The following is a 27,056-nucleotide window of genomic DNA, read 5'->3' as shown; positions in this document are numbered from 1 at the left end:
GAGTCATTTTGACTTAATTGTTTTCAGCCTCAGACGATCTCCTGGCTGTCCCGTATAATACACACAATTTTGTACGTGTCCTTCACACTTCAGAGCAGTTGTCCCAGCCCCCACATCCAACCCCCACCCCCGCTGCTATTTGGGAAAACTCGAGACTCATTTCACTTGTTAAGGATTTGTGCGTGATCAGTGCAAAGAAGTCCTTATCCTTTTGCTAGAAAGATCTGAAGAATGAGATCCTGGCAGGTGGACCTACCAGGTTAGTGAGCTAGAAAGTTGCAAAGGTGGCTTTGGGTGAGGAGGTAAAATGGAAATTCCTAAAGAGGCAGTACATCTTCTTCCTGGTACTTTGCCCTGAACCTGGCCCCCTTTACTCTCATGAGGGCAAGAGCTTGGCATGTGTAAGCAGCTTCTTGGCAGTCTCAGAAGTTACTGCCACGCTGAATTTTATTGTAAATTCAAGCTATGGTGAGAAGGGCGAGAGGGACAAGGGCTGGAACGGAAAAAAGCAAAGCCAGGGCTTAAGGTTAGAAGTCTGAGGGGATCTAGAAAGGGGACAAGCTGCCTTACATTCCTCCAGAGTCCCTGAAAACAGCACAGAAATTCATGATAATGGGGAAGTGTGCCTTAATCCTCAAAAAAAAGTCAGTGTGTGTTTGCTATTTAAGAAGGCAGAGAACCAAGATTCCTACTGCCAAGCAAACACGATCACAAAGGTTAAAACCAACATTTTAGTGCTCGAGGACAAGGGAGCTTCGGTTGCAAGGAAAAATCTCCATGGGTAAGGATAACTCCATTTCCAGCAAAGCTGAATCAGTGAAGTATCCCTCTGTTTATAATCTCTGCAAATCGGTACCTTGTAAACCCCCCCCACAAAAGACAATGGCTAGATAACTTCTATATAATTTCCAGGCAAAGAATCAGGATCAACTTGCTTCTGACACTTGAGTGAATGAAATGTTACTTTGTGATACCCCCTCTTTTCAATTCACGTTCTCTGTTCCAAAGGGATGCAATGAAAAACAACAGACAAAACCAGTAACGGACCAGACTCCACAAACATATTCTTCTGCACAAGGACGTTTATGGAAAATTCGGCTCCTCTCCACACTTAAGATTCCTTGATGGTAGCATGAGGAAGGGCTAGACGAGGGGGTCCTCCTCCAGCTCCTCTCCAACCCCGATGTTCTAGCATACAGTTACCTGACCCAACTAATAGGCACCCAGTGAGTGTCCTTGCCCAGCTTCTCCAAGAGCGCTCTGAGCTGGCTGTGGGCACTCTGGAGGTCCTCCTTCACCAGCACGCTGTCCACCAGATGCCCGTAGTGCTGATCTATGAAGGCGGCGGAGGCAGCCATCTCTTGCTGCTCCTCGTCCTGCAAAGAAAGGGGCCGTCCTGGAACCACTTGGGTGGTCCTCCCTCAAAACAAGAAACCTCCAGTCTTTTTCTTGGGTGGTGTTCTCAGGTCTTGCTTTTAAGTGATGGGCGGGTGACTTGGGCCCGTGAGTAACCCGTGGCGTACACAAGAACAGAGTGTGGTGATAACACCCAATCACACGTCCAATAATGTGGCCAGGAAGTAGACACAATCCTTGTTTGTCTTCTCAGAATATCTACTGTTAGCTCTTAGAACCTGTTAACCTCACCCATGACACGGGCTTTGGGTGGACGCTAATTCTATATCCGTGTGTACCAATAATGTCAGTATCACACTTCCGGGTGGAAGGTATTTCCAGAGAAGGGGGTACCATTGTGTTGCGTGTCAAGGCGGTTAAGTAATTATGGCAAAGAGCTACAAATACTATTAACTATAAGCAAAGCAAGCATTTCTGGAATCAGCGAGGGGGAGCAGGAGGAGGATAAGTGACTCTCATGCCCTCAGAATTCAGACTCCTAAATTCATCACGTAGAGCTTAATTCTTCTTGCCATTTCCTCATACCAGAGCCCATTACAAGCACAGCAGCTAGAGTGGAGTTCTTTACAAAAGTGCTGGGACAATCCTGACCAAACACCCCATTTCCCTGGGGTCCCCGACTTCCTTCATCAGACTGCCTTCCTGGCCCCTAACACTGAGGGACAGGTAGCCGGTGAACCCTCCTTTGCCTGGCCTGCAGAGGGTTTGCTTCTTTATTCAAAAACACCTTGAAGACGCAGAACCTCAAGCAGGTAGTTGACTGACATTTAGCTTCTGCCTTCTCTCCTGTGCTCACAGAAATTCAATGCTCTTACAATATGGGGGAGCCATCCTCCCCCAAAGAGACCCCCATTCCAAAATATTCCCTCCTCCTCCTACTCCTCTCTCTGTTGCCATCAGCCTCAGGTCCCAACTTTAGCAAGAGCACTTGTGGGGTCAGAATATAGGTTCTAAAGGCCTAGGCAAGGGTTGGGCATGCTGCCACAGAGACAGGAGAGACTGGATCCGAAGCTGGTGTTTCAATTAAGAACGACTGGGGTGTGGCCTGGGAATTGAACAGATCAGTGGGATCGAGTCTTTGACAGATGTCCCCTATTTTCTGGGAGGATCCTTCTGTGAAGGAGTGAAGGGTGGGGAGTGATCCCTGTCTGAAGCGGGAGGCACTTTCAGCTGCCCTACTTGGGCTTTCCAGTGACCCGACCATCTAAGTCTGGCCAACAGGCAAATGGAAAGACAGCCCCATGCAGAAGGTATGAGGACCCTTAGGCAGCTGTCATGAACCCTTTCAGGCCTTGAGAAATGATCCACTTTAAACTTACAAGTGGGGCTGCTGTGTCCTCACAAGCAGGGGACATGGGTGGTGTCTTCCTCTTCTCCTGAATCGCAGGCTTGACAAATATAACATAGGGCTTGAACTCTGAGGTCCTCAGTTGTTGCAGTGCCTGAGAAAGAAAGTTCAAAAATATTACACATTTGAGAAATATTTTATTACGAAACCCTTTCTGAATGTTCCGTAAGGGTGTGCTGTATCTCAGAACCTCAGGGGCAAGGGTCCTGATCGCATGGTCTTGTGACAACAGACTTCCACTGGGCAGACCAGCTGCTCATTTTCCCGTCCTCCACTTTGACAGTGGACTTGGCCGGGCCCCAGAGGCCCACTTGCTGAGAATGAACGTTCCGAAGCCCCGGCTCCAGGTGCTGCTGTCTCTCTTAGCTCTGACCCCACGAGCTCTAATTAACCTTCATATGCCCTTCTCCACGTGCCCCGTCCTGATAGAAGATTTAATGTGCAACTCTTATTAGTCAAACGTCAGTTTGGACTACACTAATTCAAAATATGTGTTATCACACAGGCCTCCTTATGATATTCAGAGAAGAAAAGGTTTGCTAAGCAAATGAAGAGCCTAAGAAACCATTTGAAACAAATGGTACAGACATTAGAAGCTTTTCAATATGCAAATCATCCTGTTAGCGCCAATGACCTATAATGTAAGGGCCTCAATTTGGAAACACTGGCATTAAACGTTTATGTACGCTCTGCAGCCCCCCCATTCAATAAAATCACTTTTCAGATAAAATTTTGCAATTCAGACTTTTAATTTTGCTGATCAACCCCCAGCAAGTCCAAATGCGAGAGAGTTTTTCCTTCATAAACATAATGTGCTTTTTGGAATCTGTCTCAAGCCAACTCCTGTTAAATAAAGCCTATACCTTCTAACATAAAATCAGAGCTCCATTTCTATAGAGGAAAAAAAGAAAAACCCAGAGTGAGTTCAAAACTTCGCAGTTTTTGTCAAAGACAAAGTTAAAAAGATGCTTGAGCCCTTGTCAAACACACGGCAGGCAGGGCACGCAGAACTGGAAACAGGTTGGAAGCCCTTCACGGGGTCACGTCTCCTTCCCTTTTCTCTTTGAAACAGCTCTCTGGGTCGCCTATCTCTCGGTGATTCCCTGAGCCACTGACCTGACTTGTCCTGGGGGCACAGGGGCAGTATCCCAGTACAGGGAGCTGGGCCCCGGCACCCACCCGTGCCCTGGCATCTAACTCCCTGTCCTGTCACCACGGACCAGCGGCGCCTGTGCTACTGCCTGGTCCCCTCCACGCAGAGGCCACGACTCCAGGTCTGCAGGCCACCAGGGGGTCTGGGAGCATCCTCCTATGAATGCCATTTTGTGTATATATGTACACGTTTCGGGGTACAAAGCTTTCCTTAGATTCTCAAAGAGAGACCTAAGAAAATTTTAACATCCAGTCCCTTGGACTAAAAAAACCTTAGACGGAGGTCAAATGTTCTGTGTAATATACAGCTCCCTCATTTATTATTTTATTTTGAGAGAGAGAGCAGAAGGAGAGACTTTCAAGCAGACTACCAACTGAGCAGAGTGGGACGCGGGGCTAGATCCCACGACCCTGAGATAGGACCAGAGGTGAAATCAAGAGTCAGACTCTCAACCGATTGAGTCCCCCCCATGTATATATTCCGCCAACAGAAAATGCCCAACTGGCTCAGAAACTCACGTCCGGCTCCACGTCCACCAAACACACTTTGTTTTTGGCCATCACCGCGTGAATGGCGTCCAGACTGGTTCCGTAGAGGTTTTCCTTATATTCGCCATGCTCCAGAAACCTAAAACACCACCAACAGGCCTTCAGCTCCTGAGTTCGCCTAAATTAGCCGGCAAAGCTGGTTGGACTTTCTACCACCACTCCTCTCCCTCGTCCCCTGCCTTCCCAAAAGCGCTCCCACAAGGCCAGGCGGAACACCAGCCGGGGCCCCCAATGGCCAGCTGGGCCGTCAGGCCCACGCACCTGCTGTGATGTAAGTCAGCCTCGAATGCTTGCTTAGAGACGAAGTGATATTCCAACCCCTCCTTCTCGTGGCTCTTTCGGGGCCTGGTGGTATCTTCGAAAGAAAGGAAAAGGGAAACCAGGCAAAGAGATGTCACCTCGCCGTGCGGGAGAACAGCAGCGAGTCTGGGTCTCCCCTTCCCCCCTGGAGCTCATTGCTGTTTTGTGAAGGAAACCACCACTCCCATTCCTCGGTGTCCCCGAGGGGCAGGCACACTCCCCACTGTGGGAAACGAGGCTCCCACTCTGCAGGGGAGGACAACTGAGATGGAGGGAAATCAAGCCCAAGCTGGGGGATGAGCTCTGTCCCATGCCACATGTTTGCCCCTAGCGCCCTGCTAGATGGCCTGGCCGAGGTGGTGTGGGTGGTTAAGAATCGCAGAAGGCATCTCTAGCCCTAACTGTTGATTTCCTCCTCGTTTTCCTTTCTGTGAGCCATGGGGCCCCAGATACAGACGGCCCTGCTGGAGGCCTTTAAATCCTTATTCAGTGACTTCTCATTTCAAGAGCAGAGACGTGAAGACAGTCCTGTGACGAACAAGATGCGTTTCAGCAAATCTGGCTCTCATACAACTTAGCGCAAATCAGGCAGCACTTCTCCACTGGTTTCTGTGATAGAACTGAGATGTGCACTTCAGGGGAAAACCAGGTCCTTCCCAGGAGAGCACACATAAAGGACCACATTTCTCTTTTCTAGAGCATTCCGCAAGAAACGATGGGGGTCCTGAAGGACAGAATTTTCATGACCTTGGGGACCAACCCAGGACGCTCTGTGCTCAACATGTGGCATCTCTGTCCCACGTTGGGGAGAGTTGCTAGGGTCACTTTTCTGATCATGTCATTCACTTACTTAAAAACTTTTTATTCACCACATTCATTCTAAAGACCTTAGAGGAGTATCTCCTCCCACATGATCCACACAAGCCCCACCCCCCACCAGTCCCTAATGCGGCAACCCTGGGTCATCTCCATTATGGGTGACCTCCATCCCTTTGCACAACTGGATCCCTCTGTATAGAGAACTATTCCTTTCTTCCCTGCCTGGAAAACTCCTATTGATGCTTCAAAACCCAGGATTAAAGTCACTGCCTCTCTGAAGTGGGAAGACTTGCTTGACACTTTCAGGTCTGCAGAGCAAGGGGCGGGGGGATGTTCACCTATATGTGGGGTGCCTGAAGCGGGTAGGCCTGACCAACCATGTACCCCTGCCCCGGGGGATGGATCTGGAGGTTCGGAAAGATGCACATATGAGCAGCTTCCACAGGTCCTGCGGGTTTCAGTCCACCCTGGAAGGCAGTGGCCCTCGGAAGCCTACCTCCCAGATCCATCAGGGGTGTTGTTGCTAGAATGGCTTCTGGAGCCCTGCTGCCTCCCTCCCATCCCTGCCACTTTAGACAGGGCTCCGAAAGACAACTCTGACAACCCACAGACGGGGGTATGGGCCCTGAGGCCCAGGGGACAGGGGTCTGGTAAAAGAAAGGATTGGTAGCTGCCCTCAGAACACTCTGGAAAGGTCTCATTGCTGCCACCAGAGCCCTCCCTTTCAGTGACTACTGGGTGCCCACACTGCATCCCTCTGAGGCCAGAACTGAGTGTTCCAGAAAGGGAAGGGACAGCCAAGGACAGGTGTGGCAGGCAGGAGGGGAGACGCCCTTTGTGCGGTCTCATCAAGGATGTGACTGGACAGGCTTCCTGGGTTTGAATCTTGGCCCCACTACTTCCCAACTGTGTGACACTGGACAAGCTACTTAACCTTTCTGAGCCCTAGCGTCTTCCTCTGCAGTATACGATGGTGATCACCCTTCTCCTCAAGGGTATCAGGAGTGCTGCTCAAGCCACTGCTCATAGAAGCTCCCAGACCCTTCTTTCCCTTCTTCTGCATCACATCCAAAACCAGGGCCCCCTGCCTCCTCGGTCTCAGCTTCCACAGCTGCTCCTAGCCTCAGGAACTGGCAGGGGTGTGAACACCTTGGAGGGTGCCTGGCCACTCTGATGGCCCAGAAGCCAGCTAGGAGGGAGTGCCCGAGCAGTCTCAGAACTCATCAGGCTCCCAGCTTCTCTGTCCTACTCTCTTACTCAAGCAGAGGGTGGGGGCTATCGGAGTCAGAGTCACTGTGAAGAAAAAGCTGGAATGCCCCCTTGGAACCCAAGGTTGCTACTTTACCTGCAGTGTGCTCTAGACCTATCTCCCATTCCAGGAAGGAACCGAGAAAGTGATCCTCCAGCTTCTGCCTCAGAGGGTCCTAGTGGACCTCTGAAAGTGGGTTTCTTATCATGCCTAGGTCCCATGATCTTCCCACAGCAGGCAGTGCCCATTGGTCCCTCAGACCCGAAGTAAGGATTAGGATGGATCTGGGGAGTCAAGTCCCTATAAACTCTTCACACACGGGTGTGCACACACAAACCCCCGTTGGCCTTCTTACATGGAACAGCGACGCCAAAGTGCTGCGGGTTCTCTGCCACCACCTTCTGCTTCAGTTCGTGCAGTCGGGCTCCTAGAGATCCTGGGAAACGAGAGGAAGGCTGACCAGGGTCCCTGCTGAGCTCCCTCCCCACCAGTCCAGGAGGAAACCTGCCCACTCCCTGGAAATGCAGGCCCTCACCTACCAATCAGAACCACCAAGCGGGGCGGTTCACCAGGCTGGTGCTGGTACCTGGTTACCTCCTCGTAGGTCAGCAACTCTGGAGACTCCGCTCCTGCACACCCCTTTCCTTCCTGGGGGCTTCCCGGTCTTTCCCTTCGGCCCAGCCGGAAGCTTCTCCGAAGACCAGCTTTGCAGGAAGGGTGGGGAGAACTGTGGCATCTTTCCCAGGATCTCCCAGTAAAGACTTTCTCTACCTGGCCACACCTGGAAGGGGGGTGCTGAGTCCCACTGGCCTCTCCCAACAACCTCCTGCTACAGGAAGGGGCTGATCAGGATGCCTAGTAAAATGAAGAAAGGGTGACCATCTGGCCTCCAAAATTAGGGTTCAAGGTCACTGTTTTATTTAAAGATGTTTATTTGTAGATAACACAGGGGGAGGAGCAGAGGGAGAGAAAGTCTTAAGCAGGCTCCACGCTGAGTGTGGGGCCTGGCACAGGACTCGATCCCACGACCCTGAGATCAGGACCTGAGCCAAAACCAAGAGTCGGGACACTCAACTGACCGCGCTACCCAGGCGTCCCAATCCCTGTTTTATTTAGCACGTGGCTGACTTTGGCTGGGTCATCACCTCTCTGAGCCTCAATTTCCATATCCATGAAATGGGAATACAAATCTACAAGGGCAACAGGTGGTCCTGGTGGGGGGGGCAGGGGGGTCCTGGATCCGGGAAAATGCTCTACAGGGTATTACTGGGGCAACTGGCCAAATTTTTTTTTTTTTTTTTTTTTTTTTTTTTGGTAAAACATGAGATTGGCTTTTAATTAACCTTTCCACATACAGATGGGAAAACTGGTAGACCACTAGAAACTGTTTCTTCAGTATTCATGTTAGTACATATCACAAAAACAAAAACAAACTCGTTTGTTCATCACTTGTTACTTCCTTTACCTATTTTTTTCCCTTACATGAGACTTCCTAAATTCTTATTTGTTCTATGAAGTTTTGTGGTATATATAATGTATATCTCTTAAGATTTGTGAATATATTCTAATTACTTTATTTGTAACCTTCACTTTGATTGTGTGGCTACTGTTAACAGTATATTTTTTTTTTTAGATTGTTTCTTTTAACTGGCCAAATTTTAATATGAACAGTGTATTAGATGACGGAACTGCTTGCATGTTAAACTTCCAGAATTTTAATAACTCCCCTCGGTTCTATAAGAGAATGTTTCTGTCCCTAGGAAATACATACTGCAGCATTTAGGGATAAAGGGACGTGATGGCTACAGCCCGAGTCACAGGACTCCGGAAGAAACCGTGTGCGTGTGAAAAAGGGGATGACAAGCAAATAGAGCCAAGAGTTCTGGGTATAATTCTTGTACCTTTTTGGTAAGTTTGAAATTACTTTGAAATGAAAGGTAAAAAAAAATCTCTGCCAGTCTTTGCGGCCTTTGAAAAGACCAAGCAAAATAAAAGCAGCAAAGGACCTTTGGAGACTGGTAAAAGGCTGGCAGAGTGGTGGTGGCACACACGGACTAGACCGTGGCCGAGACCGTGATGAGAAGAGATCGGTGGTAACAGAGCGCTCCGTGTCCCTTCCCTGACAGAGCTCTGCTCCCAGGGGGCTCGTGGAAGTTGGGGAGATCCCAAAGCCTAGGCTGGTCAGTCCCTCTCCCCTGGCTGACGGAGATGAAGGGGAATGTGGGTCCCCCAGGCTCGGCGGCTCTTGGAGCTCAGATCACACTGCCTCTGTCTTCCCCTAGTCCAGGAGCCCACGGTTGGCTTTGCATAGACGGGGCATAAGGTGCTGGGGGACGAGGCCCGATACTTACCCACATAGTGTCCTTTGAGGTACCCTTCACAGTCACAGGTCTCTGGGAACCAAAGAGAGATAGGCAGACAGTGAGCCTTGCTGGACACACAGTCTGACCCAAAGGCACCCGGCTCCTAGGTGGCCACGAGGAGGCCACTGGGATGATGTCTCGCAGAGGGCCAGGAGAAATGCCACGTCCTGGCTCTCCAGGAAACCAAGTCCTTCTGTTTCACTCAATTCTCCATGCTTAGGCCATGCTTAGACTTTGCAGGACCCGGCAGGAGTTCTGGGCTAGCAGGCCCCTCTGGATTAGGCTCAGTGTGCAGGAGGAGGGGACAGTCACTCGCCCCGTCCCCCGTTCCTATCTCCTGCCTCCCACCCAGCCAGCATCTGGGGGAGGGGGGTGCTATGTGCCGGGTGGGCAGGGAGGAGCTCTGTTCCCTGCAGCTCTTCACACCTCAGGGCACGGGGGGGTGGGGAGGAAAAGAAGCCCCTCCAGCTGCAGACAGTCTACACTCTTGTCCGGGCACACAGGGGATAAACACCAGCCTACCTTTGTCACAAGGCTGATCATCTTCGGTTTGCACAAAAGACAGATGGAAGAGCGTTAGTGGAGGGGAACCAGGAGGCTCCGCAGCTGAGAGGCAGCCGTGGCCTCGTGTGTACAAGGAGCCCTCCATCTGTCCCCTCTTTCTTTCCTCCAGCAAACCTGTGATCTGAGCTATGGTACATTATGAAACCGAGCCTAGCTCTCATTAGTCTCCCCGTGTGTGTGTCTCATTAGCGGCCCAAAGCAAGCCGGTGCAGCACTGGCATGAACAGCTCCAAGGCCGATTTACTCAGCAGCCCTTCTGCCTTGAGAGCTGGTCTGGAAGACTGGCCGTGGGCAGTGGCCCCCAGCCAGGGAGCAGCTCACCCCAGGATGCCTGCCATGGGGCCGGGACCTGCTCTCTCTTTTCCCGGGCTTGAGACAGGCCTGGTCAAACTCAGGTGCCGGAGGATGGAGCAGTGCAGAGCTGGGCTCCCAGCCAGCTCTGCTCTGGTCACCTGACACCACTCTGGGCCACTCATTTGGTTCCAAGTCCCCCGCTCTGCCCCCGCCTGAGCCTGAGAGGCCATATCACGGGCAGCTTCATCTCTATAGAGGGCTCTAACCTGGAGGCTGAGGGCACAGGCCCTCTGAAAACCTGACCCCAGCCCCGCTCCCTTGACCTCATGAGCCTCCATTTTCCCACGTTGGAAAAGAGGTGTCCTGACTCCACTCCCTCCCATTATGATGACTGAAAGGCAAGGTGGTTGGTGAGTGTGTCAGAATCTTCTGAAGGTACGGGCTGCATGGGATAGGGGGGCCAGATAAAATAGAGGACCCTCAGTTAATTCTGAATTTCAGATACACAACAAATAATTTCTTAGCATAAGTATGTCCCAAATATTGCATGGGCTATACTTACACTATAAACCCATTTATTATGTATCTGAAATGCAAATTTAACTGGGCATCCTTTATTTTTATTTGTCAAATTGGGTGCTAACGCAGGATCACTCGCAGCTTTCTCCACTCCTGTCCAGCATCAGTGGTTCTAAAACTGTCAGGATCAGAGAGCCACTTGGTAGTGGACACTCTTCCAGAGAGAGAGACACACACACACATGCACGCACACACACACACACAGACATGTTTGCATGCTATTTTGGAAGAGGTATTTAACATGCCCCCTAGTATCATCTATGGGTCCCAAATACAGTAGCTCCTCTCCAGAGAATAGCTCCCCCCTCCCTGACCTACTCCAGTTTCCCCTCCTGCCTCTGGAGGCCTGTCCAGCTCAGACGGGATCCCTGATGCCGTCTCCAGTCCAGTGCTTGCTTCTTTGGGGCACAAAGCCCCTGAGTCCTAACCCCAGCCCCTTGCTGCCCATCTACTCACAGGGAGGCTTCCTGAGGCTCTGCGGGCTTGGCAGGGTGCCGGTGGCTCTCCGGTAGCTTAGTCGCCTATGGGGACACAAGGAGATGGGCAGGCCCATGATCTCAGCCACAAAACCAGTCAGAGAGAACCTTCTGGAAAACTAAGAGAAACCAAGGCCTGGATTGCACAGGTGGGTACATCCTGACATTCCAAGGGCCTCCCTCCATAGTCAGTGGCCATGAAGAGAGACATTCTCACAGAAGCTCATTGGTTCACAAGCTGGAAGAAAGCAAGTCTCCTGCTCTAGGAGAAGCTCCTCCAGCCCAAGATGGTCACACACGGGGATGGGGCCCATGCCACATCGGTGATTGGTGGTTACTTTCCTAGGGCTGATTCTCAAGGAAGGGAGGCCTCTCGTTCACTCTCACCCAGCCTCCCGAGATCTGGGGACGCTGGGAGATAGCACAGCAACTCCTAGGAAAGTTGAGGGCGAGGGTGACCCTAACTTAGCCCCCTCTTCCCCGTCATCAGGGAGCTCAGCTGGACACATTACCCAATTTGATCATCAGTGGCCAGGCAGTCACCAAGGCCTCACCTCGGATCCTAGAAAACATCCTGGACTCTTGGAGGGGTCTAGAGTCCCACATTCAAATGCAGCTAAAGAGCTCTCCCCCCAAGACCCAGGAAGCCCAAGATGCATATGGGTCTGAGGTTCCTGAGGAAAGAGGGCAAGGGTTCTCCAACTTCAGCACCTGGGAACCATCTGGACCCTGTTGGAACACGGAGTTCAGGACCGGCCCCTAGTTTCTGATTCAGCAGGTCCGGGGAAGGACTCAAGGGTTTGCATTTCTAGCCAGTTCCCAGGGGATGCTGACATGCCTGACCTAGGGACCGTGTACGGGGGTTGGGAGCACTGAGGCAGATGACCCCTGACATCTGTCACTGCAGCATTCCACACCCCAAAAGATGGAAGAAGGCTACAGGACAGGCAATGCAGGCTGTCACTGCTCCACCCTTCGGGCCAGCATTTACACTTCTGGAAATCTATCCAGAGGAAATCATTCGAAATAGGAGGAAGAGTCTCCCGAGCAAGGTGATGACTGCGGACTCGTCGCAGCGGAATGGTGCAGACAGCTTAAAAGTACAGCCATGGGGGGCGCCTGGGTGGCTCAGTGGGTTAAGCTGCTGCCTTCGGCTCAGGTCATGATCTCGGGGTCCTGGGATCGAGTCCCGCATGGGGCTCTCTGCCCAGTGGGGAGCCTGCTTCCCTCTCTCTCTCTGCCTGCCTCTCTCTCTACTTGTGATCTCTCTCTGTCAAATAAATAAATAAAATCTTTAAAAAAAAAAAAAAAAAAGTACAGCCCTGGGGAAGGAACGAAGTCACCCAGAGACACCTCTGCGCACACCCAGGTGAGGCCAACCCCTCCCAGGATGCAACCTCGCAGAGCCCGGTGTCCTCCTCCCTCAGAACCCGTCACATTTCTAGAAAGTGTCTGAACCACCGGCTATACTCGTCAGCTCCTCGGTGGCGCGGGGGACAGAAACCATCCTCATTGCCCGTGAGTGCGGTCTGCTTTCTGATGGACTATCATAGAGCTATTAAAAACCACACAATAAAGACGAGGTAATAATGTGGGAAATGCTAAAGGCACCATGTGAAGGGACACGGGACACGTGCCCCCCCCCCACCGCCCCGGCCAAAAGCATGACTTCCCATTCTTTCTGCATCTCTCCCATAAAAAGCACACGAATAGGGCGCCTGGGTGGCTCAGTGGGTTAAAGCCTCTGCCTTCAGCTCAGGTCATGATCTCAGGGTCCTGGGATCGAGCCCCACATTGGGCTCTCTGCTCAGTGGGGAGCCTGCTTCCTCCTCTCTCTCTGCCTGCCTCTCTGCCTACGTGTGATCTCTGTCTGTCAAACAAATAAATAAAATCTTAAAAAATAAATTAAAAAGCACACCAAGGGCATCTATCATGATGCCTCGATGGTGGCGACACTTCGGGGACTTTGTTTTCCCTCGTTCTCCTCTTCTGTAATTTTATATTTTATTTTTCGACTTTCTCTAAGTACGTACTATAAAACATATCCGCGTTCACTGACATCATAGATTTCCATACGTGTATTTAAATCGCCAACAGCCATCAGTGCAAGAAGACCGACCACAAGGAGGATGGGTACTTAACCTAGGCCACGACACCCCGCTCGCCCCTCCCGCTGGGGCTCCGGCTGGGGACCCACGCCTCTAGCCATGCCACAGCTGCACCCCCGCCCGCCCCGACAACATACCCCAGACCCACCTTTCCTGGAACTGCTTGGAGGGGATGAGGCCAGCTCGAAGGTTGGTGTCCCCTACTCGCTTGGCCTGCCACCACGTGGGATCGTCCTGGCTGACCACCTCCAGGACCTGCCTCCGCTGGAAGGGCAGGCCCGCCTCCTGGCAGGGGATGGCTCGGTCCTCCCGGGGGTCATAGTGGAAGAGCGCCCGCATGAACACCTGTGGGGGGCGTGAGCACAGGTGTGTCTCTGCCACATCAAAGGCTGGAGGACACTTCTCATGGGCCAGCAGAACGGGCAAGCAGCCTCGAGGACAGAAAACTAATGGTTTCCTCTTGTTCTTCAAACCATTTTGAATATTATAGTCGGGAAATCCGTCCAGGTTCAGAAAATTAAGAGATGGGCCCCTCTATCTGATTTTCTCTTTCTAGCCTAAGTACTTCTTTATTTACCCAATCTGCTATCCTTGGAGCAGCCTCTTAGCATTACACAAAGCAACAGCTAGGCCTAGGAACCAGCATGATTTTAACAAAAATGTTATTTTTTGATATGCTGACTGTCCCTAATGAAATCAGTGGCCATCGGTTAAATAAGTGATCCAGACGCTTTGATGAGAGCACGGATACCAACAGCACAACTGTGACTGATTTCTTGTCACCACTCTGCAGTGGGCGACTGATGTCCACTTTTTTTTTACAGCTCACCCTGTTCCATCTACCCCATCCTCGGTCACCGCCAGCTCTTCCCTTTACCCTGAAGTCACCCCTCCAGAGAAGATGGCATTTGTTACACTTTCTTGTCCTATAATTCAGTGGATGGATTTAGTTTATTTATCTCTATGACCAGACCACTAGGGCCCAATTACTTTAACAAACAGGAAAAAACAACAACAACAACAAAAAAGAGTTTTCTGAGACAGATGTAAGTCATATTCCTTTATGTGTCAAGCAGAAAAAAGATTCAGTTAGGGACACCCGGGTGGCTCAGTCGGTTAAGCGTCTGCCTTCAGCTCAGGTCATGATCCCAGGGTCTTGGGATCGAGCCTGAAAAGGGCTCCCTGCTCAGGGGGGAGTCTGCTTCTCTGTCCCCCAATAACCCTCCCCTTGATTGTGCACACATGCGTGCTCTTTCTCTCTCTCTCTCTGTCAAATAAATAAACAAAAATCTTTAAAAGAGAAAAGAGTCAGTTAGATAAGGTAAGAACTTTCCGGCCAGATATTCTGAGGACAGACATTCTCACCCATAATCTTATATGGCCACCCCAGCTCAAGCTTCTGGATCAAGAAGAAATATTTAGGAAGGATGGGCTAAGGGACAGGTTACCCATTTTCTCCAGGAAAACCATGTTTTCTCCCTGTGTCAAGTTAGAACCTGCACAAGCTGTCTATGGAGATCATATTAGCATATCCAAGAAAGAACCAGCTTCCATCAGGTTAAGAGTCTATACTAGGCAAGCCCTAGGGTTCAATCTAAGTATGCAAATAAGAAATAGTCACACAGAGATGATGTCTTCGTTTGCTGTCAAAATCTGACATCCGAGACATTGCCCATTATTGATCCCCAATCACCAAAATACTTGTCGACATCTACTCTGTGCCAAGTGCTGTGATGTCCCTTCTCTTCCTGCATTCTGTGCCCAGAGGCAGGGGCTGGGAATCATCTTTCTTTAAAGAAATGGGCATGCTTCCTTCCATCTGTCGAGGAGAAGTATGTCCTGCCTTTCCTCTTCTTTCTGCCCTGGTTGCTAGTTCAGATCCCAATTTATTTGAAATCAAAGCAATGCCCTCTCTTGTCCTCTCTACCACCACCTCCACTCGGGTCAGAATAATCTCTCCCAGAGGCATTTTACAAGAGCCTCCCTAGCAGGTCTCCCTGCCTCTTGTCTCTACCCATTCCAACCCCACCCCTGCCACATGGTCTCCCGGGAGCTCCCACATCCCCCAGGGTCTCACCATTTCAGTGCCCCCCCACCCCAGCCAGACCTCCAGCAGCCAGCCCTGGTGTCTCTCTGGCCAAGGGCTTTCTCTGGCCACTGCTCTACTCTAATGCACCCAGCAGGTAATGCTGGGAATCCATACCCGGATGCAGCCTGGCAGGAGTGGGTGCCCAGATCTCCCAGCTCCCCTGGCTCTTGGGTGTGAAGACACATGTCTATGCGGGATCCCTGAGTTCCCACCAGGATGATGCACGCTTTGTTGCACTCATTGTCTTCCCTTCCCTGGGGGGTTTCCTGGGGTTACCTCCAAATGAACCACTTGCACTCAAATCTTCATCTCAGGGCTGACCTCTGAGACCTCAAACCAGGCCGGGATTATGCCAGCACCCTTAGGAAAGCATTCAAGGCCATTCAGAAGATAGCCTTAACCTACCTCCCAGCACAACACCTCCAGAGCCCGACCACGGTGCTCTCACCAACCCCCGAATATACTCCTCTCCGCACCTCTGAACCTCGGTAGATGCAGACCTTTGAGTGCGAACTTCCCACCCCCTCTTCTTCACTGGCGATGTCCTACTCACCTTCACCTGTCTCAAGCCTCACTTCCAGTACCCCTACTACCCAATCCCTTCCACAGTGTCCATGACTCTGCTCGGAACCTTTCTGAAACACGAGCACTAATCACATAGCAATGAAACACCTGCTCCCTGGCCTCCCTCTCTGAACCAGGAGTCCTCAAGTCCTTACCAACTGTCCCTGTCTCCAGCATCTGGCAGAGCGCCCGGCACAGAGGAAGTGCCCAAAAAAGGTAGGCTCACCAAAGAATTAAGCAAATGGCAGTTACTTAATTGGTCCCGAATCCAGCACATTTGGTACTTTCTCCTCTTCGTGGCCCTGATTTTCTATTTCAATTAAAATAACCTCGTCTTTTATTAGTAAGCCACGTCAAATCCTGTTTAGAAAGAGGCAGGTACAAATACATGAATCACAGCGTGACTGAGCTCCAGTTCTCTACTGAGCGCATGTTTGGAGAACTAGACATGTGATCTCTTCCAGAACGACTGCTTCAAGGCCTTCCCCCACCTCCAACCCCTCCCTACCTTGCTGTCCTTTAAACGGTCTTCCTCCTGGGTGGCTGGAATGATTTTCAGGGTAATGGATCCCTGGGACTGAGCCTGAGAGAAGAGAGTTCGAAGCTTACCACCTCCCACGTCTAACCCTCACCCTCGGTGAGTTTGTGTCTTCCTGCCCCGATCTGGAAACTCACATTCAGAAGGACACGTCAGACATGCCGCCTCCCCCATGGGCCCCATGGCGGCTCCCATGAATTAACTAAAGCAAAACTCGAAACCCAGTATCCGCATGGTCATGGGACAAAGGGACGTGGAACTCTGAATGAGCACCAAGGACAGCGCACGCACTGAATTCAGCCTTTCCTTCCCTCCTGACTTCTAGAGCCCACAGGCCACCTGACTTTCCTCTTTTCTCAGGGTTTTTTCATAACCAAGTTCAGTTTCACTTCCCTCCTTTGCTCCCATCGTCCCCATCAGGTTCTCCAACCTCAGGCTACCCCTACCTTGCCAGGGTTTCCCCTTCCCTCTATCTGACACAGACCCCACATCTCCATGGGTGGGGGGGGGTGCGGGGGTGCGGGGAGGAGGGCGGGCACAGGGCAGAATGTGGTCCGCCCATGAGAGCACATCTGGCCCAAAAGTCTCCCTGAACCAGCACTGCCCTAGAACACAAGGAGCCCAGGGCCTAGAACCAGGGACAGGAAGACCAAAAGAGCCTGCCTGCAACCAGGGGTCCCAACAATGGGGTTCTCTCACTTCAGATCGGCCCATTTCTGCCCCCTCCTGAACCATCAGAAACTAGCAAAGAGAATTGTGTTGGGGGAGAAGGATAAAGAAGTGTTGTGCCTGAGCATAAAGAAGACACAACTATGACTGGAGCTTTTGACAACTGTAACTTGAACTAGCAGAATGGGTTCTGGAGGTTGGTTGTGTCCCAGCACTTCAGGCCCTAGAATCCCAGACAGGAAGTGCTGTATCCTTTTCCTGATGTTTACATCCTGATCACAACCACACATTGGAGGAGAAACCCTCCTCCCTGTTCCTACTTTCCAGGAAAAGAAAGCGGAACCCAGGGGGACCTAATGGGAGGCCCAAGGCAGCCCGGCTGGAAAGTAGTGGAGGCAGGATTTGAACCTAGGACCAGCTGACCCCCAAAGCCCTTGTTCTTGGTCCTCCCTGTACCACAGCTTCTTTTTCCATATTCCTCAGCCCATCGGAAGAGGAGACCCTTTGGAGGGCATGTCGCAGAAGGGGCCTTGGGAAAGGGAGTGGGGCTTTGCTGAAGAGGTCTGAGAGGCAGGTGTCCTGGGAATGCCACTCTTCCTGTCTCCCACCCCAACTCTGGGTGTACTACAAAGCCACTTTGCCTGCAGCCTTCTCGTGAACACAGAGACTGAGGCAGAATCCTCCCTGGCTCCTAGAAGTACCTTGTTTTGGTCTCCAAAGACCACCCCCCACTTCCCCACTACCCCAGGACACATGCAGCACAGACCAGAATCTGGCTGATCTCATCAGGGCGCTTATGCAGGACTGTGATCCCATTCACTTCTCGGAGCTCATCTCCAACGTGGACCAGACCTAGGAGACACAGGGGCTGCCCATCAGCACAGGAAGGGACCCCAGGCCCAGGGCACCACAGGAACCCGCAGGAGAAGCCCACCACACATCCGGCAGACTCAAGGTGTGAAGATGGCCAGCAGGCCTGGATCTGCCTGAGTCCTACTGTGTACAGGGTGCCCCACTCAGCATCAGGGCCTCCAAACCCCCCAGGGAAATCTCCGGTCTGCAAGCAGCCAGCTGAGACCCAGAGCAAGAACACCACTTGCCCAAGGCCACTCTGCTAAGATATAATGGTGCCTGTGTCCAAACACACTTATTTTGGCATCGAAAGCCTGTTTTTTTTTTTTTCTGTTATAACCTGTTTCTTTAAAAATATCATTAACTGGGGCACCTGGGTGCCTCAGTAGCCACTGCCTTCAGCTCAGGTCATGATCTCAGGGTTCTCGGATGGAGTCCCTGCTCAGCGGGGAACTGCTTCCCCCTCTCTCTCTGCCTGCCTCTCTGCCTGCTTGTGACCTCTGTTTCTGTCTAATAAATAAATAAAATCTTTAAAAATATATATCATTAACTTTTCACATTCCTGGGTTAACAGACATACTCTTAGAATGTCTTTCTCAAATCCCAAGAAAACTTAAAAGTCACCTGGAAAGGTGTCGTTGAGAGTATGAAACACACCTGCCCACTGGCCTCTGCTCTAACAACTGTCTCTGCCCACGAGGCCATAATTGCTCCTCATAGAGACAGCCGGCAGCATGGGCAGCCCCCAGAAGGCGGTCAGGTGTGCAGGATCTTGGGGGTGGCCCCTACACCTGCTGAATCCGAATCTTCGTTTTAACAAGGTGCTTGGGGAGTCAGGTGGGTGCTTGTTAGTGTTCAAGAAGCACTGGTCTCCACAGGGGTGATCCCGGGGCTTCTGGGGTAACACCTCTCCCCACCAGGAGGTTTGCCTCCCAACCGAGTAGTTGTTTCACACAACAATGATTCTCCACCTGTTTTCCGCCCAAACAAATCTGGGGCGTGAACACCCTTTCCTCCATAAGCGTGCCAACCATGGTGGCAGGGATGGGCGTCCCTGCTCCGCAGTCAGGAAACCCGTCAAGCCCGTGCTGTGGGTTCGGCGACCCCAGTCCTGCGAGGCCAGCGCAGGAGCCCGTCTGACCAACCCCAGTGTTCTCCGTGCCTGAAGTATGTTCAAACAATTACAGTTTCTACCAGGCTCGGGAGGGAGGAAGAGAATTCCAGCCCCACTCCCGGAGAGCAAAGCAGATCCCAAACAGGGGACCAGAGAGGAGAAGGAAAGGAGACTCGTGGCCTTGGGGCGGGGTGGGGGAAGGCTGGGGCACAGTGGCTGTCGCCTCCACCAGGCCACCAGGGATGCCACTCACCGCTGCGGTCTGCCGCGCCCCCTCGCATGATTCTGGCCACCACGACAGCCCCGGAGTGCTCATCCCGCCGGATGGTGGCGCCCTGCATCGGAGACAGAGCAGACAGGCTCTTCAGAGGCAGCCCCAAACCTCAGACCCCGAGTCTCTGGACCCCACAGAGCCTCCCCGTCTCTCCATCACCCCAGAGGGCACATCAAGGACAGCCCTTTCCAGCGCTGAGGACGCGCGAAACCAGCCTCTCCTGTTAATACAGCACAGCGATCCCCACATCTCATTTTGGGGATGAGGGAACAGGGGGTCGGTGAAGGTCAGCATCCCCAAGGTCGCCCAGCTGCGAAGACATGAAAGATTGTGGGACTCCAAGTCCAGGGCTTGTCTCTCCCATCACAGCCCTTGTCTCTCGGAAAGACATTTAATAATAATTCAGAGAAAACGCGGTTGCAAATTCTAAACCTCTAATCAATCACAGAGTACCAGACCCTCTGTGGTTGCCGAGAGGCACCAGTTATGACCAGCCAGAGCTTTGGGACCAGAACTTGGCCCGTGGAGCCCAGTAGAGATGATGTCTCAGATGAGAGGTGCTAATAAGCCCTCAATTTCGTGCACCCCGCAGGCGGGACCACAGCAGGCAGGGCAACAGGCAGTGACGCACTGCTCTCGGGTGCTGCATGACCCTGGGTTCGAATCCACCTGCCACTCCCTGAAAGCATGCAGCCTTAGCAAGGAAGCCCCTTATCTCCTCTGAGTCTGCTTTCTCTGGGGTGGGGGACAGCATTTAACTTTGGGGCTGGTGCACAGATTCTATTGGGTGATACGGGCAAGCCTCAGTTATGTTGCACAGCCCAAGTGCATGCAGTAAGTGCTCAATAAATGTTAACCTTTTATTATTGGCTGTTACTGCAAACACAAGGACACGCTTGTTACTAACTCTGTTTATGTCACCTATTTGAAGTCTGCAGGACAAATACTGCTGGAAAGAGAAATCAGCAGCCAAGAACCCCACGGTGTCTTGCCCCCCTAGACCTTCAAACTTTCCGGCATCTCCGTCCATCCTGTCCTCCCTTCCCTACTCTCAGCAGAGTGGCTCCTCCCATCTGGGCTGGTGCCTCTGTCCCCTCCCTCCCTCCCTCTCCGGCAGACTCAATACTTGCTCCCTGCTGGCTCCTCCTGACTCCAAAAATACTATCACGTCCCCCTCATAAGTAAAAAGCCTGCCCCTCCCTCCGGCAGCCCCCCATCTCTGCTCCCTTGGAGCGAGCACCTGCTTCCTCTGCCTCCTGCCCTCTAAGTCCTCTGCCATCTGCACCCTCAAAGACAGCGGCCACAGCACTGACCGCCCACCAGCTGCCGGCTCCCACACACTCCCAGCCTTCTTGCCTCTGCCTCCTGCCTGTCTGCCTCCAGTGCCCCCCACACTTTGGGACCCTCTCCTAGCCAGGGTGCTGGTGACACCCCTCTCTCCCGGGTCTTCCCAGCTGACGACAGGTCTCCACGGCCGGGTCCTCCTCTATCTGCCTTTCGGATTGTGATGAAAGGGGCAGGATTCAGACCCGGACCCCTTCTTGCCTCACTGTCTGTTCTCTACCCAGGTGGTCCAGACCTCTCAGGTGTGATCTCAGCCCCTCCCGGATGCAGGCAGCTGCCAGATCTGTGTCTCAGAACAAATATCCCTCTACTTCCTGGAAGCCTCCGCTTTTGCGTTCAACGGGACCTAAGCTCCATTCCTTGGACGACGGCCGCAGTGCCCACCTAGTTGTCCCAGATGGACATCTGGGCACTATCCTGGGCATCCCCCCCACCCCCAGACTCCTGCCCAAACCAGGGCAGTCACAAAGTGATACTAACCATTTTCCAACATACTTCTTGCATTTCTCTTCCCTGTTCCCACAGGCCTAGGTCAAGGCCCCCTCTCTGGACCTCCCGGTCGGCTCCCCACCTTCACACCGGTCCTCTGCTTCTGGCCTCACTCTCCGGGCCCCCTTCTACTCGACAGCCAGGGCGATCTTCCCAAACCTCAAATCTGATCATGTTATTTCATCTGTAAAACCGTACAGTGGCCTCCCGCTGCCCTCAGGAACAAGCTGTGACACTGCGCATGGGCCATCGGCATCTCCCTCTGGTTCTGCCCCACCTCCGTCACTCCTAACCACAAACTTGGCTTTCCACATCCGCACCGGGAAGCCCAGAGCACCTTGAATATGACAGAGTAGGCAATGAGCCAGACAGGAGCAGGAACAAGTGTTTTCCCACTGATGAAAGGGTGGAGGCCAAGTTCCAAACAGCCAGGACAGACCCCAGGGGATATGCCCATGTTCTTCCCTATGACCAGTGCCTTTTAGTAACCTAGAGCTTCATTGTAATACATTTACATTGCGGTTTTAACCCCTTATTCTGTCCTCCCTTTCCCCTCTCCCAGAATGGCTGCCAGAACAGGTCAGACAAGGACCATATGGGGTCCAAAACATCCACCCCCAAACAACAGGAGTCCCTTAGATGACTGGCTGCAGCCTTTGGTAAAAACCAGCCCAGCTATGACCCATAACTTAACCAAACGTAAAAAGACAACCCTGATCTCCCCGTGTCCCATCTCCAGAGGGTCCTTTCCCTTAAACTGCTATTAAACCTTTGCTTGCTCCAGAGTCTGGTTCTGAATTCTTTCTTGGCCAAAATCAAGAACCAAGGCCGGGGAACAGGACTCTCCGTTGACAAACATATCATGCTGTTTCCCTTACCCTGAATTTGCTCAGTTCATTCTACTGGGTGGGGTGCTCTTCCTCTCTCTTTTCCTCCTGGGAAACTCGTTCCTTTTCTTGGAATTCAGCCTGGGCGTCACCTCTTCCAGAAAACCCCCGTCACTCTCCTGTGACCTCCCAGAGGGCAAGGACTAAGTCTTCATCACCTCTGATCTGCAGGTGCCCAACACAGTGCCTGGCACACGGTATGTTTGCTGTGTCAATGGATGCCTGCCCCATTTTTGCAAGGGGGGAAACAGAGGGGGCAGAGAGCTCCCTTTCCGTTTGCAAAAGTAGTTTAGCTGAGGGCCCTTGGTAAAAGGTGAAAATTCAAAATGCCAGCTGAGGCATTCTCTGGGGCAAGCAATCAACTCTCAGACTTCCTCCACACTCCCCCGTGTAATAAACAACCCCGTCCCTTTGCTCTGTAAATCAATGCTGCACTTGGACCAAAATGATAACAATCTGTCAGCTGAGGAGAAGAATGGCTGCTGCCCAGGGCTTCCTCAGTATTCAGAGCAGGATTTGGCCAACTTTTCTGTAAAGGGCCAAATGTAAATATTTCAGGCTCCGCAGGCCACACCGTTTCCGTGGTAACTACGCCACATTGCCGATGCAGCGCAGAGGCAGCCACAGACGATACGGAAATGAACAGGCATGGCCTCGTGCCAGTAAAACTTTATATACAAAAACTGGCAGGGAGTTGGGCTTGGCACTTGGAACCTAGTCTGCCAACCTCTGATGGGGACCGTGATGATCAGGGCTGCCCTGTACAGCTGCGCAGATTATGTACTGCACAAAAGAGCTTGGCCACAGTCAAGGGAGGCTGTGTACACCCAGAGAAAGAGGTACCCTGCACACAAAGATGTCACGGGGACTACTGGCAGCCCCCAATAAAGCTGCTATCACTCACTCCGGAGACTTTGGCGTGGGGAGGGGGGGTCTCTTCCCAGTTTTCTGGGTGGATGGGAGATAGAAGGGGTGGGGAAAGAGAGGTGGGTGTCACATACCAGGGGCTCCTTGTTCTTCACCAGGCGGACAATCTTCACTGATTCTTCATCAAAATCCTCATCAATATTATCAGGCAGAGGGGGAAGAACAGGGTCGAAATTCTTTTGGGCAACGGTGTCATGTACCATGAGCATGGCCTGTCAGGAAAGCAAGAGAAGTGACGGGCCAGCCCCAGAGCTCCCAGGGATCAGGGGGCCTTGGCCTAGCAGTGATTTGGGGGGGGGGGGTCTCGGGTCGCATGCCAGAGAAACCACCACCCAGAGGACTGAGGACTCCCCCACTCAGAATTCTCCTTTCCCCAGCTCCCTGCTGAGCGCTCCCCACGGCCCCTACTCCAGGGGAACATGAGCGGCGTGGGCAGGCCGGGACTGTGTGACTACCCTGAGGTGGGGGGTGGACAGCAGCTGGAGCAGCTCCCTCTCGTCGCTGTGCACGGAGGCGGCCTGCAGCTCCTCCATCACCTGTGGAGGAACGAGGCAGAACGTCACATGCGGCTGCCCAGGCTTCAAGCCTGCTGGGAGTCTCCAGAGAAAACTCTGTTTCCTGAGCTTTGGACCCAAGGGTCCTCGAAGGAATGGTGACAGCACCCGAGAGCGCATGGGACACTCAGCTACCCCAAAACTGACACTCAGGGAAATCACAGCCCAGATCAAAAGAGCCTGAGTAGTTCGTGTGGGCTACTCCTACTGGGAGCTAACTTACTAAGCCCTTACTAGGTGCTATCTGCTTCATGAGGACAAATTTTTTTTTTAAAGATTTTATTTATTTATTGGACACAGAGAGAGAGATCACAAGTAGGCACAGAGTCAGGCAGAGATAGAGAGGTGGAAGCAGGCTCTCTGCCAAGCAGAAAGCCTGATGCGGGGCTCGATCCCAGGACTCCAGGATCAAGACCTGAGCTGAAGGCAGAGGCTTTAATCCACTGAGCCACCCAGGCACCCCTCATGAGGACAAATTTCACAGTGAACTCAACATAGCAGGTATTCTCATCTTGCCATGTGACAGACAAGAATGACACAAGAGAGACTGAACATCTTGGCCAAGGTTGAAAAGCCAGAATTTGAACCTGGGTCTGTATGGCTCTATTATCTGTGCTCTCACTGCTGTGCTATTTTCTAGATGAAGAAACTGGGGCTCAGGGCGGTTGAATGACCTGTGGTAGGTCCCAGAGCTGGTAGGAGAGGCAGTGCCGAGCCTGGGAGCCTGAGAGCCTAACGCGGTCCTCATCACGTCACATAGCGCAGAAAGGAGGGAAGGTCTGCGCCCACGCCCCGCCAGACCATCTCCTGGGGTTAGGTGAGTATACCCAGGAGCTGGCCTTGGCAATCAACTTCCCAAACCATGCAACATAGAGAGCAGGTCCGCGGGAAGTTAGGAAGTGTTCTTTTAAAAGATGGGAACCCAGAGCCAGTAGAGGCGTACCGCAAGTCACGTGACCCCAGGACTTTACACTGGGCCTCCCCAAAGCACAGCACAAGGCGACTGTTTGACCTTCATGTCGCCAGACCTCAACAGTCTGGAACTGCTGATATGATTCAAATGTTCTCATTTCACAGCGGGGGGGAACAGACTTTCTTGGGAACACACAGTAAGTGAGCGTCCTCATGTCCCTGTGTCCCTTGGCCCAGTCCGGGGCTCACAAGTCCCCTTTTGCCCATTAAGAAGCCCAAGGAGGAGCAGGAGGAGAAGCAAAGGAGATGTCTCTTCCCCCTTTGGGCTCCAAGCCCCTATGTCCCCGACAACCTAAGCAATGGTGATGGAACCCTATGGAGTAGGGAGGGGGGCTAACAACGTAGGGGAAAACCTGGGGCTTACATCCTCAGCAAGGGCCACAGCGCTGTGCAGAACAGGGGTTGGACTTTGCCTCTCGTAATAGCGAAGCTTCTCGTGAATCTGCAAAGACAGTCAGTTTCAGGCTGGGGCCTCCCAGGTCAGCAGCCCAGGTGCACCAGAGACACCCCACAGCCTGCCCACGAGATAGCCGCAGAGTGGGTCACGGATGGGTCAGCCCAAGAGAAAGCCACCCACAGTGGGCCAACGAAGACCCTCCCAGGGCAGGGGAATGGTTAAGATGCACTTGGGGGCCTCAGCCAGCTCTGAAAACCTCTAGAAACCCTCAGCAGATGGGATGAAATGGGGCTTTACCTTCATTAAGTAACTGAGGCTTTTTTCACTGAAAACATCCCTCAGGAAGCCCATCTCTTCCTTGTGATTGGAGTCAGGTCTGAGCTGAGAAGTCAACAGTGCCAGGGTCTCATGCAAACCTGAGAAGAGGGTGAGAACACGAAGTATAGCCCATGCAGGATCCTGCAGTGTGGACACTGTCTCCCCAGGCTCTATCTCCTAGGCCTCGCCAGCAGTCCCTGGGGCTGGTGGGCAGGGTCTTATCTCAGCGGCTTCGGGCAGGCCCGGGGAAAGGCACTCACCAGAGTCCTCCGACAGCACGGGCATGTCTGTGCCGCTCAGCTCCCGGGCTCTGCCTGCAGATTCTGGGAGAAGGAGGGTAAGTGGGGTCGATCCATATTCATTCAACCAACAGGGTTTACACGCCTGCTGTGTCTGTCCACGACCAATTTGGGGACAGAGGGGATGGGAACAAATAACTCTCCGCTTGTTTTTATTTGTTTTTTCATTTGTTTGTTTCAGAGAGAAAAGAAAGAAAACTAAGACTTGCTGGCACCCCAGATGTGCCAAGCATTCTGCTGAGAGGTTTCATATGACACTTTTCTATGTGCACAGAGCCCTGAAGAATGGGCGCTAATATCCCCATCTTGCTGATGAAGAAACTGAGGCTCAGAGGCGTTCAGCAGCTTACAGGTCTGAATCCATACTCCGATGGCCTTTCCCGGCTGGTCTCAAAGGTATGAGGTTGCCCTTGCTTAAAGGGGGCGCTCTGCTCTGCGGCACCCCCTGTGCCCTGTTCCCTTTCGAGAGGCCCTGCTCAGGTCCCTTGTCCTCCACAAGTCCGTTGTTCACCTTCAAGCCTCTGGTCATACCTTCAGCAAGTACCCACTTGGGCCTACAAGCTCCCTCCTTCCCCACCGCCCCCAAGTCCCAAACTGAAGGCAGTACCCCCCAGAACAGAGTGCGAAGAGGTAGAGAAATGTGAGTAGGGTCTCCACTACGCAGGACTGGGCAGCTCTAGCTCAGGAGCCCCTCCCCCCAGCCCCCCAACGTGCTCTGCAGCACGTGGACCTCAAAAGTCCTCCTTCGGAAGGGGACAAGGAGAGTAATGATTCATTCATTCCGCAGACATGGAGCCAGACCCGCGGCGCGGAGCACCGGGGACACCAAGATGCCAAAGAATGGTACAGGGCTCTCCAGCCACCGCGCCGCCCTCCGCCAGACTCACCCTCTGGCTCCTTCTAGCTGTGCCCCCCCTCCCGCGAGGCGGCCAGGCACAGACTCCAGCTCGCTTTCGTTAGGAACCTGTGGGACGAACAAGGAGCGCGGCTGGCCGAAGGGAAGGGGAACCCCGGGGGCCGCTTGCGGGCGGTGCGGAGGAAACCCAGCGGCTGGAAAGGAGCGGGGCGCACCGGGGTGGGGAGGGCGTGAGCGCGGGGAGGAAGGCCGGGGGCCGAGGGGCGGGGACTCAGCGCCCCCTCCCCCAGGCGGGGAGCTCGGGGGGCCGCGAGGCAGCCGCGCGCACGAGGGGCGGGGCTCGGCGCCTCCTACCCGCCCCCGCCGCGCCCCCTCCCGCCGCCTCCCGGCTCCTGGGTCGCTTCCCCGCGGGGGTTCGTACCTGGGCGCTCCGGGATCTCCGTTCCGCCACCGGGAGCTGCGCGGGTGCCGGGAGCCTCGGCCGCCGCTGGCTCCGCCTCCCCGGCCCCTCCCTGTCGCGGCCGCGCGGGGCGGGGGTAGCAGAGCCGGAGCGGGAGGAGGCGGGAGAGGAGTGCGGGAGGAGGCGGGGGAGGAGCGCGGGGAGCCTGGGCGTCCGGCCCCGCCAGTCCTCTGCGGACCGGGGCTCGGCTCTCGGGCCTCCTATGTCCGCCGGCCCGGGATCCACCCACCGAGCCC

At 53.1% G+C, this 27,056-nt stretch overlaps 1 protein-coding gene across 1 annotated transcript; it reads right to left on the bottom strand.

Annotated features, from left to right (window-relative positions):
- Positions 1–742: 742 nt before the first annotated feature.
- Positions 743–27,056, bottom strand: MPP3 (MAGUK p55 scaffold protein 3). Its single transcript, XM_059379248.1, has 20 exons — positions 26,782–27,056; positions 26,392–26,468; positions 25,466–25,528; positions 25,185–25,303; positions 24,855–24,932; positions 23,420–23,500; positions 23,039–23,176; positions 19,297–19,378; positions 17,844–17,929; positions 16,379–16,453; positions 13,366–13,562; positions 11,090–11,154; positions 9,719–9,739; positions 9,185–9,226; positions 7,373–7,537; positions 7,189–7,269; positions 4,727–4,820; positions 4,436–4,544; positions 2,736–2,858; positions 743–1,376 (listed from the first exon to the last, which is right to left on the bottom strand). The coding sequence occupies exons 3-20, from the start codon at positions 25,488–25,490 to the stop codon at positions 1,200–1,202; spliced, it is 1,758 nt and encodes a 585-aa protein (XP_059235231.1). The 5' UTR covers positions 25,491–25,528; positions 26,392–26,468; positions 26,782–27,056; the 3' UTR covers positions 743–1,199.

This window comes from Mustela nigripes, chromosome 16 (assembly GCF_022355385.1).
Source record: "Mustela nigripes isolate SB6536 chromosome 16, MUSNIG.SB6536, whole genome shotgun sequence".
NCBI classification, from domain to species: Eukaryota; Metazoa; Chordata; class Mammalia; order Carnivora; family Mustelidae; genus Mustela; species Mustela nigripes.
The sequence above is the reverse complement of the archived record's forward strand: the minus strand, read 5'-3'. Positions and strand labels throughout refer to the sequence as shown.

Coding starts and splice junctions, on each gene's coding strand:
- MPP3 (XM_059379248.1), bottom strand. CDS start 25,490: ATGCCCGTGCTGTCGGAGGACTCTG. Junction 13,563..16,378: donor ACCGTTTAAAGGACAGCAAG/GTAGGGAGGGGT, acceptor CGCCCCCCACAG/GTGTTCATGCGGGCGCTCTT. Junction 11,155..13,365: donor TCCAAGCAGTTCCAGGAAAG/GTGGGTCTGGGG, acceptor GTGTCCCCATAG/GCGACTAAGCTACCGGAGAG.